This window comes from Pimephales promelas, chromosome 17 (genome assembly GCF_988280905.1).
Source record: "Pimephales promelas chromosome 17, fPimPro1.hap1.1, whole genome shotgun sequence".
Lineage (NCBI taxonomy): Eukaryota > Metazoa > Chordata > Actinopteri > Cypriniformes > Leuciscidae > Pimephales > Pimephales promelas.
In genome coordinates this window covers 11,307,415-11,322,402 of record NC_142785.1, presented here as the reverse complement: position 1 = coordinate 11,322,402, position 14,988 = coordinate 11,307,415, and the positions used below count along the sequence as shown (strand labels likewise).

The following is a 14,988-nucleotide window of genomic DNA, read 5'->3' as shown; positions in this document are numbered from 1 at the left end:
TACCAGCTCCTCCACCTACAGGCAGGTTCAGAGAGAGAGCGTCGCGTCTAGAGCCCCCCCTCAAGGAGCTTGGGGGCATAGACGGCGCTCTCAATCTAAGCCGCAAGCCAAGCAGGGCGACCTGAGGGCCGTCCTGCAGGCTAAGAAAACATCTAAGAGGTCCTAGCAGTGCTAGGATCTCTGCGGGCGGCCCCACCCGTGATGGAGCGACTGAGGTCGTCTCCCTCGCGGAGCCCGCAGGAAATCGATGTTGTTCTCCCGCCGTCAAGTACGTTTCGGGACGCATCGGTTTCCAGCGATCGCAAGCTGCTTTGTCCGCCCCACGAGCCTGCGGACGGGCAGCAATTGCGTTCGCCCATCGAGAATCGTTTTCGGTCCAGTCCTGCCGGAGATCGGTTTCAGGCGGTCGAGAACGAATCCCGATTAATATCCGAAACCAGGCTCGAGAGCCTGGTTCCCTTGGCGAAATATTTCGATGCATGGAAAAATCTAGCGAATATTTCCCCGTGGGCGCTGCGCACGATACAATACGGGTACAGGCTGCAGTTCGGGTTCCACCCACCCAGATTCAACGGGGTGGTCTGGACTGTAGTCAACCCGACGCAGGGTCGGGTATTGGAACAGGAAGTAAACTCCCTGCTGGCAAAGGGGGCCATAGAGCATATTCCTCCACTAGACAGTGTAGAGATTCTGGGTCGGACATCATTAACCAGTTTGCATGCAATTACTCAGAGCGTGGTTGGCAGAGACCCTTTTAACACATTCCTACGCATATGTGTTTTAATTCAACTTTGACTTTTACTGCAGTCAGGCGCCCGAGTGTCTGGGGTTACCTGACTAAGTGTGATTTAGGACGAACACGGAGACATCACGGGGCAACATCCCCCCGCCAATAACGCCAGTTAAACTGACCGCGATCAGATTAACTCTCTCTCCTCTTTGATCCTTTGACACCTCCAAAAGCGAGGGAACTCTGGAGACTAACCAGACTTCGTTTGTTCTATCGCAATATACGTGCGACCCGCTGACCCACACCTACGTGCAACACACACACACACACACACACACGCACATTAACGCGTCCGCACGCTGAACATTCCTGCACGCACACAAACACGGACATCTCTGAAAGCTTGTAAAAGAGTTACCAAAATTATCTAGTATGCCGAAATACATGTAAAAGAACTGTAATTCACTATTTCAGCTTCGAATGGACTCACGCGTGTCAAAGAAGTTTAGATAACTGTAATACAATGCTTTAAACATGTAATTCAATAATGCTGTCAAAATAGTCCAATGTGTTTGATGTCTTTGTAATCCTCATAGCATGATCTGTCTTTTAAACTGTATATCGATATTGTGAAATGTATACCATTATGTATAAGTTTGTTTTCAAAGTTAGCAGAACTTTTCCTTTGTCTTAAGAACCCAGATTAACAACGTGATATGTTAATCAAGTGGGCGCGCGCTCCTTCAGTTGTGTGACGCTCATTGGCCATCCGAGGGTTAGGGGGGTCCCAAAACACCCTTGAAAAACTCTCGCCACAGATTCATCGCTATCTTAACTCTTATGGCTCTTATGTCTCCTAATTTCTTAGCTCTCTTACCTGATTGCTATTGTTCTTACTCTTAAGCTTAGACTCTTGAACTCTTTCCGGAATTCCTTGGACACTCTCGGCGTCTTCTGAAGCTTTTTAAAGTTATCAGTTTTCGTTATTTTTTTCTTCGTTTACTTTTGCGAATAGCCAGTTACAGTTCGTACGTGTGTCCTCTCGAACAAGAAGACACCATCCAGCACGAACTCGTTTTGAACTCCCGCGACGCACACCCACGTGGGGAGAACAAAGGAACCTGTCTCCAGCCTTACGGACAACCGCACGCTCCCAGCATACAAAGGTCTGAATAGCAATTTGTTCCATCAAATTTGAAACTCAAGATATAATCCTGTGGTTGTCTCTGAAGGTTTAAAGCTGTGCTAGTAACTGTACTTCTCTTTGTATTCCCATTTTCCCTTGTTTCCTTTTTAGTTTCACTTTCATTTTGTGTACATACATATATCGTGTGATTTTTGTAGTGTAACTTAGTCGTGTGTTTTTATTAAACTCATTTATACATTCTTTGCCATTGTTTGTATTAATCACATAACAAAGCCTCTTTAATATTAGATCCTAATGCTACAATCTGATTTTGTTGAGTGCACAAAACATTGTCAGAAAATTAAGCTAAACAGATCAAGTGATTGATAGTTTTACAGATCCGCACGCTGGCGCGCTGACTGAGAAAACTGTGTAATCCTTGTTGTTTTAAAGAACAGCCCCGATCTGTGGAAAATATATGCTCCAAATTAATCATAATTCGTTGTGTTTAATTTCGTCATATATACCTGAAGCAGACGTGTGTTGTGACACACCCCTCGTTGGGTGATTTAATTTATGTGAGAAACTCGGTTTAACGAATATTCTATAAATTGCTGATCCAGATCATTAATTTTGGAATATTCTTCCCCTGAATTCAAATTGAGCTATAAACTTAAGCCGAGATTCTTTACAAGTTTTATGGTGGAGAATGCGGGCATATTTTAAGCTTTGTTGTGTGTGAAATTAATGCAGTGACAATTTTTGTATACTTTGCTGTTTGGTTGAGAAACACGACCGCGCGCCGTCGCGTGACTCAAGTGCGCGCCGACGCAAATTGAGAATCTGCAGTATCTCTCAAATCCGCAATTACATGATTGAATGTGCTTAACGTTTTAGTCGTGGTAATTGTTAAAAATAAATTGCAGTTCAGAATACTGATATTCACTGTTAAGTGTTTAAGGTTAAACTGTAGTTTGTGACGAAAGTAATATTTACCTGTACAGACGTGTACATGTTAAAGATATTCTTTCGACTCGCCTGTTCAAAACGAGATTCTTTTGTCAGGACGAAAGAGGAAAGAGTAAAGCGATGTTCCTTTAATCTTCCTATAGCCAAGGCCTGATTTAAATTCGTTTAGTTAACGAAACACTCCGAGTTTTAACTTTTGATTTAGCTAACCAGATGTTAAAGCAGAACATATCAATCATTAAGTGCTAAATGATTAATGTGTTTGGAGTAAGCCACAGACGTAAATTCCTGTGATAAGTGTACGTGTAAGCGCAGTAAAATAATTTCTGCCTCACGCACCCGTGAAAATAGCACGAGAAAATCCGCCTGGATTTTATTGCATGCATTCAAATTTTGCGCCCCCAGAAGGGACAATGAAGTGGTTCTGATTGTAATTCTACTCCTCAACGCTAGAGCGCAGCCTAGCGCCTCAGAGTTTCAAATTACCACCAGACCCTTTTCATCGACGTGAGCAAAATAGTGCCATCGCGTGGACATTTGTTGAATAGGTCTTGTTTTCCTGAATTTCCCTTCCCAGTCATTGTTAACTCTCATAATTGAAGCGATCGCAGCGACGCTCGCCTCTCCTCGTTCTGTTTGAGATTTCAGTCTATTTTCAGTTGGACTCATTCTGTGTCAATTTACAACAAGCTGATTGGCATCGAGAGTGATATCCACCCGTTAATTTTCATAATCTCATTCAGATTTGGTTTTGAGAAAACGTAAGAAGATACACCTGAATTAAATTCTCATTTAATCTCATGAATTGTGTTATGGGCATTTCCACTTAATTTTCGTTTCCCTCCAAATAAGGTTATTGATTTCTCCCTCGGGTAGATCAATAAGTCTTATTAATAATTTACTTTTCTCCTTTCTGATAAATTGATTGGTTTGTTAATTCGTCTCAAGGAATTGATAACTTTTGTTGATTTGTTTTCAATAGATCAATAACTGTTATTAGTTGTGTGAATTGATAACGCTTATTAATTTTCTTTAATAATTTTTTTGATTAATTAATTTTTTTTTTGAAAAAAAATTAATTAATTTTTACTTTCATTTATTTGATTTCTTTTTTCTGTTTCTTTTTTTTTCCTTCAGCCTGTGATACCCTATCACATAGCCTTAGGGATTACGTAACATCTCTGCACACGCTTATTTGAATTTAATTTAAAACCTTTGAATTGCAATTTCAATTAAGTGTGTCTTTTCTACCAGGCTGACCACAGAGAACACGCCCTCTGGTGGCCCAAACCCGCCACTGCGTCTGTGTACCCTTGTGTCTCCTGCCCCACTCTCTGACTCTCTCTCTCCCTCTAGGGTATTCTGATTGTCATACTTCCCTTTTTGTGTTTTCTTCTCTGCCCTTAGGTAGTAAGATTTTGTATTTTATACCTCACAAATACTCAATTTGGTTTAAACAAGGTCAACTTTAATTAATTTTAGAGCCCTTTTTCTGCCACATTTCAGTATTTTACAGGAAACATTCTCTTGTGTGTGGTGATCTGATCTTCATCCCTGGTTGGTCTCCAGTGGACGGATTTTTCCTACCGGCGTAACCAGCGCTAGCTGTGGGTGAGTCTCGGACCCTCCTGTCTCTGTCCATTGGTGCGGCACGCAACAAGACATCAGCAATCTGGTAAATTCCACAAAGAGGGGTCACTCACGCTGCGACACAAGGCAATTTCGGAACGTTCTCGCAAACCGGGGCCTAAAAAGGGGCCACCCTGAAAAGGGGGTTCTGTGGGTACACCCTTTTTGCAGTGTCGTAAGCAGGTGACATCCTCGGAATTGCCAGGTCGTGTTAAAAGTCGAAGTTGTTTGAGCGGGCGCACCGTGGTAGATGTACAGGAAAGGCCCGCGGACACCTCAGTTGAGTGTCTGGAGCGACGGGGGAATTTTCCTCACCATTGGTTCCATTCAGGAGTGATTTCGGGTCACCCCAGGCAAGCTGAATTAAGGTAAAGAAATACAGATCATTCACTTAGCATAGGCCACAAGAATATTAGATATTCTCCCTTGTCGTCTAAGTGCTACCCATTCGTGCCTCAGGAAACACACATAGCCGGCACAAGCCTTCTTAGTCCCCGTAACATTTTCTCAACTGTAATCATTCTCTGTATCCACAGACCCGTTAGTCCCAGTGCCTAACCCCATTTAAGTTTTCTCTTACCTTGCTGTTTTTCTTCTGCTCTCTGTTCTGTGTGAACTGTGCCTTTCAGGTCACCCAGAGACACAGCCTACAGAGACACCCCAGGAAAGCTAAATAACAGACTGACAGCCGAGCCGTCAGTGGCAGCAGTGACCCACTGGTTCCGGCCCTGTCAAATCTCTATTTAGGCCCTGCGCTGACCTAAACAATTTGTCTCTCTCACCGTCTAACTGTCTCCATCAGTTAACCAAAATTCCCGTAAACGGCATCGTCCGTACCAAAGGGATAGCGCCTAAATTGTGAACAAACTTGCATTTGGTCTTTGTGTGTGTTGTGCTCCTCTCGCCTACAGTAAGCCAGTATGTCCCAGTCTCCCCACCCGGCCGCCCATTGGGACAGCCTTGAGACATGGCTGACCGCCATGACCGCCGCGTTCCTGCCCAAGGAGGACAGCGACGCTGAGCCCCGGAGCCAGGAACAGCTGGACGCCGAACTGGACACGCTGATGAGGCAGGACCCGACGCAGAGCTACAACCACAAAGAATGGGCCCGAATCGTGGGAAAGCTGGCCCATACGCTGGTCGCACAAGCCCGCCTTCATGAGAGAACTGCCACCGACCTGGAACAGGAGACGGCAACTCTACGGCTCCAAGCGGAGGAGGCCCGGCGCGACCAAGCAGAAACCCAGAGTCGTCTAGACCAGCTACTACGCGACGAGGAGGAAAAGTACCCAGACCTGCAAAATGAAGTGCAAAGACTTCAAGAGGCCCTGGAACACCTCCGTCTGGACACCGACCAAAAGGACTTAAACGAAAGGAAAGCCAGAGAGACGCTCACCGAAAAACTGGAACGTGGTGACTCTCTCCTTACCAGAGCCAAGGCTGAATTGAAAGACAGAGACGCTAAAGCTAAGGCCTGTGAAAAACACTTGAAAACAGCCCAAGCTGAAATTGATAAACTTTCCCAACAACTAGATCTCTATAAAGACGAGCTTGACGCCGTCCACCAAGAACTAAAACACTCCTATAAACTGCAGAGTGACCGAGTCAGGGAAACGCACACTACAAAGTTTTCCCTGACCAGTCGACCCGCACACTTCAGTCAAGACTCCAGAACTGTGATGGAGGACGGACGTCCACCGTCTCAGACATCTGCGGACAGCCTGCCAGGGTCCCCGCCCTCTGGAAAAGGGGGGGCCTCACCGTCAGTCCCTGACACTCGCCACGGCATGGGCTTCAAAGAACTTGACAAGTTGGCAAGAAACATCCCTACCTTCACACCAAACCCTGCAGGAGGCCACGATGTTCATGCCTACCTGAAGGACATTGACTTTCATTTGAACACTGTTCCCCATGTCACCCCGTGGGACAGGTTGTATCTGGTCAGAATTACGTCCAGTCGGGACGTACGCAGCTTCCTGGATCGTCAACCAGACGCTGTCAAAACGGATTACCAGCAACTGCGACAAGCTTTCATCCGGGAATTCTCTGATCCAGAAACTGATCAAGGACTAATCACCGCGATGAACCTCAAGCAGGGACGACTGGAAACTCCGCAGGCCTATTATGCTCGCCTCAGGCAAGCCTACTTCGGTGCACGGAACGAGCCCGGAATGGAAGAGGACTTTAACTTCCGAACTTTGTTCCTCCGAAATCTGCATCCCACTGTGAGCCATCACTTAGGGGTCCTGGCATGCCCTCAAACCATGACAACCCAACAACTGCGAGATTTGGCCCACAAAGCTTTTATCAAACAGAAAATGGTTTCTGAAAAGACTGTTAGAACTCCCTCTATCTGCCCCATCACTGATCACCACTCAGAGCTGGCACTAGAGGGCGCCCAACAGCACCACACTAACAGACTGTTTAACAACGACTCCAGAACGTTTCAGGCCAGCAGAGGGCAACGCAACCGTGAGGGTGCACGCCCCAAGCAGCAAAGCCGACGCCCTGAGTCCTTTGGCAACCCACGGCCTCCCCACAACCAAAGGGGTGGAGCCACCCGGGAAGCCAGCCAACAGTCAAGAACCAGCCGAGCTCCAGCAGCAAGAACGCCTAGCCCAGAGCAGCGGCAACAGAAAACTCCACGGCAGGCCCCAAGCAAGTCCAAGTCCAAATCCGAGCCTGCCACAAAGACAAACAGTAAGTCTACGTCAGAGACCGCAGAGATCCTGAAAGTTCTGAAAGAGCTTCTTCACAAGAAAACTGACAAAGAGGATAGGCCAGATTCTTCGTGACTAAGGGTGAGGACTAAAAGCCTGTCTGACAGCCCTCCTATTGAATTAAGCTCCCCGAACACTGCTCTCCTGACACAGACCGCTGAACCAGCTGTCACAACACCGAGTGACAGCGATACACACTCCTTGCTGTTGCCCACCACACATCCCGAAGTGGACAACGCAACCCCTCACACCAGCGAACAAACCTCTGAGATACCTGAAAGTGCTGTTTTGGTTGTGTGTCTCCACAGCGAATCACGAGACACTGACCCTAACTGTTTATCGATCACCACACAAACCCCATCGCCAAAACTCCTGGGGAACCTGATCGAAAAAGGACTAGCACGTAAGCTGTATCTCTCCATCACGCTGGAAAATAAAGTGAAGCTTGAAGCCCTGGTCGACACGGGATCGGACCTCACCCTGATTTCAGCTGAACTCTTTGAAAGACTCAGATTTGAAGCTAACAAGCAAAACAGAACTTTAAATTCGCAGAACTGTGGGTTGAATGTGCAGTCTTACAGCCAAACTAACATCCGGCTTGAACAGATAGCTCCCATCCATCTGACCATCGGTCCCATGAGTCTCATCCATCCTGTGTACATTTCACCTATGGACACATATCCTCTCCTCGTCGGCAAAGATCTTTTAGACCGCTTTGAGCCCTTAATGGACTTCAAACAACTGAAAATTTGGGCTCAAGTGCGAGAACCTCTCCCCTGTCAGCCACCCAGGTCAACTGAGCCAGACTGTCAGGTCACCAAGGTCACGGGAACTTTCGCCGACAGCCACCGAGACACAGACTCAACACTGGAGCGAGATTCAAGTTCACTCCTCTGCACTTTCCAACTCACCAAAGACTCTGAGCCCTTCTGCCCCAAGGTCAACACTGACCTGCAGCTGAATGGTATACCCACAACAGACATTGTGCTCGCGCTATGGGCAGACAACTCTGCCATTAGCCTGTCACTTTTCACTGAACTAATTAAAGTCACACCTGATCTTCCTTCTGCAAGCAAGCGCACACGCTTCCCTTTGAACTCATGTCCATCAAACATGGTGACTGCAACGGGTATCTGTGCTTTGAACTTGAACTGGAATAACAGGTGCCTCACTCATTACTTCCTGGTCCTGCCGGACCCGCCTCACAACGTTTACATTGGAGCAGACGTCCTGATTCGCCTCCAAGCACATGTGGACATTATCAACGAGGTATTGTGGGCACCATTGACTTCACGGCCAGCTGTTGTTCCCACACACACTGACAACCTCATGTCAGGCCAGACCATCCCAGAGGTCTGCACCTTGATCAGTGAACAGGACACTGTAGTACCTGCTTACACCAAAGGGGTCGCTGTTCGACTCAACATTCGACGTGGTCAAACCCTAAACCACACATTGGGTTTCTTTCAACAGTCACCTGAATGCATTGAACTTGGACTAACACTGGAAGCCACGCCCCTCACTGAAGTGTCATCGCGTGCGGTCTACATCCTGTTCAACAATTGCATCGCAGTGGACATCACAATCCCAAAAGCCTATCGGCTGGGATGGCTAGTGAGCCATGATTTCCCTGACTTTGAATTGACTTTACCATTTATCGGGCCCCTCCCGATCGCCATGATGCCCGACGGGTACACAGGCGACACACTGCGCACAGCCCCTTTCAAGATCATCTCCATTGCCTCAGTCATGCCAATGGACAGAGATCAAGTATGCAGAACGGAGCTGACGGACGACCGACACCTCGCTGTCTACACAGTCTCCAAACAGCCTGCCTGCGAGACGGATGAAACCTCTGCTCCTACGCTCGTCAACTCAACAGGTGACTCACTTACAGAAGAGCCCTATCCAGGATTTGAATCTCAAGTTCAACAAATCCTATCCGACGCTGATGCAATCCAGGACGATGCAGATCGACAAAGACTCAGACAAGTCCTTTACAAATTCAAAGCGTCATTTGCCAAAGACTCTTTAGACTGTGGTCTCACCCACCTTCACACCGTGCGCATTCCAACGCACCCTCAAAGTCCCCCTACCTATATGAGACAATACAAAATCCCACTGGCGTCACACGAACCGGTGCAAGAGATTATTGACTCCATGCTTGAGAAAGGTATAATTCGTCCATGCAACAGCACCTATTCTGCTCCCATCTGGCCGGTAATCAAACCGAATGGCAAGTGGCGACCAACGATCGACTACAGGAAACTGAACCAACAGGTGCCTCTGTCACGATGGCCCATGACCCAGCTGGAGCAAGAAATACCCCAGATCAGAGGAGCCACCATCTTCTCTACGCTCGACGTGGCCTCTGGATTCTGGACCATCCCAGTACATCCAGACGACCAGCACAAGCTTGCTTTAACTTTTGGCAACAGACAATTCACTTTCACCAGGTGTCCATTCGGCTATGCTAACTCACCTGCTGAGTTCAACATCTTCCTGAACAAAGCATGCCCCGATGCAAGAATGAGAGGGAATCTCATCTATGTGGACGACGTGCTGATGAAAAGTACCACAGTAGCCGATCACCTGAAAGAAATAGACTATGTTTTGAACCAGTTAACAACTGCAGGTGCCAAGATCGCCCTCCACAAAGGACAATGGTGTCGAACCAAGGTTAACTACGTGGGACTACTGATCGGGTCACAAGGCGTCGAACCACAGACAAGTCGCATACAAGCTGTTCAAAACATCAAACCCCCCACCAACGTCTCTGAACTTCGAAGTTTCCTGGGGGTGTGCAATTACTCACGGCAGTTCATAGAGAACTATTCAGACATTGCAAAGCCCTTAACTGCCCTGCTGAAAAAAGACTGCCCGTTTGTCTGGACAACCGTCCAGGACAATGCCATGAAAGAGTTGAAACGTCACATGTGTACAGCTCCATGCCTGGCCTACCCTGACCCACACAGAGAATTCTACTTGGAAGCTGGATTCTCCCAACACTGTCTCAGCGCTGGTCTGTACCAACGACATGACCAAGACAAAAGGGTAGTTGCGTATGCCAGCAAGACACTTCTTCCACCAGAGACTAAATTCTCAGACTGTGAAAAGGCGTTGCTTTGCACCGTGTGGGCTATACAAAGATTCTCCAACTACATTGGAGCTCAGAAAGTTATCGTAGAGACTTGTCATCAGCCTGTCATGTTCCTCAACAGCCAACGCATCCGTGATGGTGTGGTCACAAACTCCCGCATCGCCACGTGGTTAATGGCCCTCCAGGGTCGCAATGTTGAAGCAAGATATGCACAAAACCACAAGTCAGCCCTGGGCAACGGCCTGGCGGCCTGCCAAAACTGCTCCGATAATGTCCCACCTGCAACAACCCATGTGGAAGAACCACAACAACAGACCTGTCACAGGTACTTTGAGGAAAATGCGTGCCAAGGTATGCCAACAGCCTACGTCGACGGATGCTCCTACAACCAAGATGGCGCTCGTCAAGCAGGTGCTGGTGTGTTATGGGTAAATGATCTGCCTTGCCCACCGCAACACTTCAAGCTAGGACCCCAGTCATCACAATATGCTGAAGTGGCAGCCATTCTCATAACTCTGCAAATAGCCTCGGCCCACAACATCAGAGAACTCCTGATTTGCACAGACTCGAACTATGCCAGACTAAGTTTCACATGCCACCTTCCAAGCTGGAAACAAAATGGCTTTAAGACCTCAAACGGCAAGCCTGTCACACACCAAAATTTGTTTCAAGCATGTGATAACCTAACTAGACAACACGACATGATTGTCTACTGGAAAAAGGTGAAAGGTCACTCCAAACAACCAGGCCTCGACAAGGACCTGAACGACCGTACCGATGGCCTCGCCAAGGCGGGCGCACTGCACGGTACTCCATGGGCACCTCCGGCCCAACCACAAACCTTCGAGGTGGCAGTGCTAACCCGCAGCAAACGAACTTTCCCTGCCACACTGCCCACCTCACAACCTCTCACCCTGACTCCGCAGATCTCAAACAACGACATAGCGGACATGCAAAACTCTGACACCGCATTAAAGACTTTTCTGCACCACCTCTCAGACCCCACCAACCACCCACTCACGTTGGCCGACCTCGCGGCCGACCCTTGTCTGAAGCGCCTGCACGACATCAAGCACATGCTGCGTGTAACGGACAACATCTTGTGGTATAAGCCTGATGACACCACAATGCCTCGGCTTGTCGTTCCACAGTCCTTAAGGGGGGTGATGCTGAGGTTTGCCCACGACGCACCATGTGCCGGACATCACGGCGTCAGAGCCACTTATAAGACACTGAAACAAGTGGCATATTGGCCATGCATGCAAAAACACGTGGCGGAGTACATCAAAGAATGTCTGATTTGCTGCCAGTTTCAACCTGCAAATCCACACCACAGAGCTCCGCTGCAACGCAGGAAAGTCACATTCCCGTGGTCAGACCTGCAAATCGACTGGGTAGGACCTCTACCCCGATCAACAAGAGGCAACAAATACTTTCTCACAGTCGTGTGCCAGTTCACAAAATGGGTAGAGTGCCTCCCAGCACCCAACGACACCGCCCAGACCACGGCATACCTCCTGATGAACCACATATTCTCAAGGTTCGGATTGCCAATGAGTGTCAACTCAGACAGAGGTACTCACTTCACAGCTGAGATAATGCAGCAGATATGGAAACTCTTGGGTGTCCACGTTCAACTGCACATTAGCCACCAGCCCAGTTCATCAGGCCAAGTTGAACGGTCAAATCGGACTGTGGTCAGTATGCTGAAAAAGTATGTGGCCGCCAACCAGAAAGACTGGGACATGAAACTCCCGCTGGTGCTAATGACTCTCAGAGCTACTCCGCAAGACTCAACCCAAGTGTCTCCCTTCGAACTAATGACTGGACGGCAGATGACACTGCCCCTGCACCTGTTGTACCAGCCAGGGGACTCAAGTCTCGTCACCGCTTGCACCACTCACCAGTACCTCGAAGAGCTGCACCGGCATCTGAAATCAACCTTTGCCTTCGCTCAGCAACAGCTTCAAAAGAGCGCAGAGGGTCAGAAAGCGTACTACGACCGGAAAGCGTCACACCAGGAACTGGCTGTGGGTGACAGGGTCTGGTACTATAGCTTCGCACAGCCACAACACACAGCCTCCAACCGGCTGTCAAAGAAATTCCTGCCACGCTGGACAGGACCTCACGAAATTGTTGACAAACTTTCACCAGTAGCGTACCGCATCCAACTAAGCCGGGGACAGAAAGACCCTGTGCTCAAATGGGTCCACCGCAACCAAATTAAGAGACATTCGGCTGCTGGCAGGGAGAGGCGGGGAGGGGCCAATGCAAACTAACTTGTTTCTCATCCTAGGAGCGGAAGACTGTCCTGCAAAACCATGGACACCTCCCGCTGACACACTGCCTCTCTCTCTCTCCCCCTCTCTTCCACCCCTCTCCTCTGTTACTGCTACTAGGATGCTGCTGTGGTTTACCATCCTCTGCCTTCAAGCGATCAGAGGGCAACCACCACCCGACGTCATCTCACCAGGCCCGGCGTCAGGCATCGTGCTGAGGGAGCAACCAGGTCTCTTGATCACCAACTGTCGGACCCACACCCAGAAAGTGTACGTCCGACTAGATCCCCGAAATGTCTACAGAGCACACTACCCCCGCACAGTAATCCAGTACAGCTGGGCTGGTGCCCGCTGGACAGAAGACTCCCTCTCCCACGCCGATGCCGACATCCGGCACATGCTGAACCAACTTGAAAAGATGACCGTCACCCAAGCCGAATTAAGCGGACACAATCGCCGCCCCAAACGTTTCCTGGGAGCCCTGCTCGGAGCCGCAGCTGCTGTGGGAACCCTGTTTAACATTGGTATGTCCAGCGTCAACGCAGTCAACCTAGCCACTGTAAGACGACACGTGGCCGAGATTCAAACAGAGATCCCACAGTTAAGAGAACAGCTCACCACGCAGAGCGCTTCCCTGCAGACCATCGGAAAGACTTTAAGAGGAACTGTGGTAATTCTCAACACCCACAGCGTCCTCCTGAACCAGACTGTGAACTCCATGAAGCAGCTGTTCAATGACTTTCAAACTGACTTTGCCCAAACGCAGCTTGTCACCGCCCTCATGACAGACATGCTGCGGGAGGTGAGCTCCTCCATCGACAGCCTAGCTATGGGCCGCATTCCGCCCTATCTCATACCTTTGAGCCTGGTCCAAAATGTGCTGGCTTCCGCCATCACCACGCCAGCCGACCCGCTCCAAGTCCACCTGGCCTACTCTCTGGGCAGCGCCATACCACTCTACGTCGACCCCGAGCAGAGGGAAGTGGGTTTCCTCTTGAACCTGCCCATCATAGAGTCAAGCCGAATCTACAGACTTAAGGACATTGTCAATGTGGGGTTTTGGAAAGGTAACACGCACATCAAGGTTCGCACCCCCGATGTGGTAGCGTACCATGACAGCGATCCGCAACTGTACCTGGCTCCAAACCTGCACATGTGCACCTTGACCAAAGACATTCATTATCTCTGCCCAAGCAAACCCTTCCTCAGAGACAACACTGATGGAATCTGTGGATTGCAACCCATGTCCAGTGACAACCGGTGCCCTGCTGAGGCCAGACCTCGCATGCAAGTCGGCGAGACACGAGCAGAAATCATCGGTGACCGCTGGCTCGTAAACAGTCCGGTTCTCACTGCTACTCTCACCTATGACCAACATGACACTGCCACTCGGGTCAACCTGCTCAACCAGAGCATGTGGATTCAAGTACCTAAAGGTGCCATCCTCCACGTCGATGATCTGGCATTGTATCATCTCCCGAGCAGTGAATATGAATCTGAACTGGAAATCCCCTCCTTCTTCAAGGACCACAACTTCACCCTGGGTCCAGAACTGGAACTGGGAATTGAGACAGGGGGGTCACAGTTAATTGACATTGCTCCTCTTGACTCTGCTCTGCAAGCTTTGTCTCGACAACCTCCTTTGACTACCTCACCTGTCATCCGAGCCTGGAGCGCAGCCGACACGGCGCTGTGCATCTCCATGGTAGTCAGCCACCTCTTAACATTGGGCTTGGCCTTCATCCTATACAGGAGACTCAATGAGGTGCGATCATCTACCGTCAAGCTCACCAAAGCTGTATCCGGAGGCTTCCGCCGAAACCCTCGAAAAGAAGCTCCTGCGCTGGAAGTTGCCAGCGACCTCATTGAGTTAAGCCCCCAGCCCTGATGATCCCCTGCTAACAACTTCATGATTCACCTTCCATCCTCCCATGCGTGATCGGCAGAGGACGTCTCCGCAGGGACGTCATCTTCCAATCAGGGGGGAATGTAGAGATTCTGGGTCGGACATCATTAACCAGTTTGCATGCAATTACTCAGAGCGTGGTTGGCAGAGACCCTTTTAACACATTCCTACGCATATGTGTTTTAATTCAACTTTGACTTTTACTGCAGTCAGGCGCCCGAGTGTCTGGGGTTACCTGACTAAGTGTGATTTAGGACGAACACGGAGACATCACGGGGCAACATCCCCCCGCCAATAACGCCAGTTAAACTGACCGCGATCAGATTAACTCTCTCTCCTCTTTGATCCTTTGACACCTCCAAAAGCGAGGGAACTCTGGAGACTAACCAGACTTCGTTTGTTCTATCGCAATATACGTGCGACCCGCTGACCCACACCTACGTGCAACACACACACACACACACACACACGCACATTAACGCGTCCGCACGCTGAACATTCCTGCACGCACACAAACACGGACATCTCT

At 49.1% G+C, this 14,988-nt stretch overlaps 2 protein-coding genes across 2 annotated transcripts; both read left to right on the top strand.

Moving 5' to 3' along the window:
* Positions 1–5,915: 5,915 nt before the first annotated feature.
* On the top strand, positions 5,916–7,256 carry LOC148971466 (uncharacterized). Its single transcript, XM_089121901.1, has one exon. It carries the CDS (start codon positions 6,134–6,136, stop codon positions 7,247–7,249), a length of 1,116 nt encoding a protein of 371 aa, XP_088978027.1. The 5' UTR covers positions 5,916–6,133; the 3' UTR covers positions 7,250–7,256.
* On the top strand, positions 7,250–14,441 carry LOC148971465 (uncharacterized; the record flags this gene model as incomplete). Its single annotated transcript, XM_089122489.1, has 2 exons — positions 7,250–12,308; positions 12,451–14,441. Coding segments are annotated over 2 exons (7,050 nt in total), but the record flags the coding sequence as incomplete, so codon positions are not given.
* Positions 14,442–14,988: the final 547 nt, after the last annotated feature.

What these genes read in the sequence shown, in the direction of transcription:
- LOC148971466 (XM_089121901.1), top strand. Translation starts at nt 6,134, where the DNA reads ATGGAGGACGGACGTCCACCGTCTCAGACATCTGCGGACAGCCTGCCA.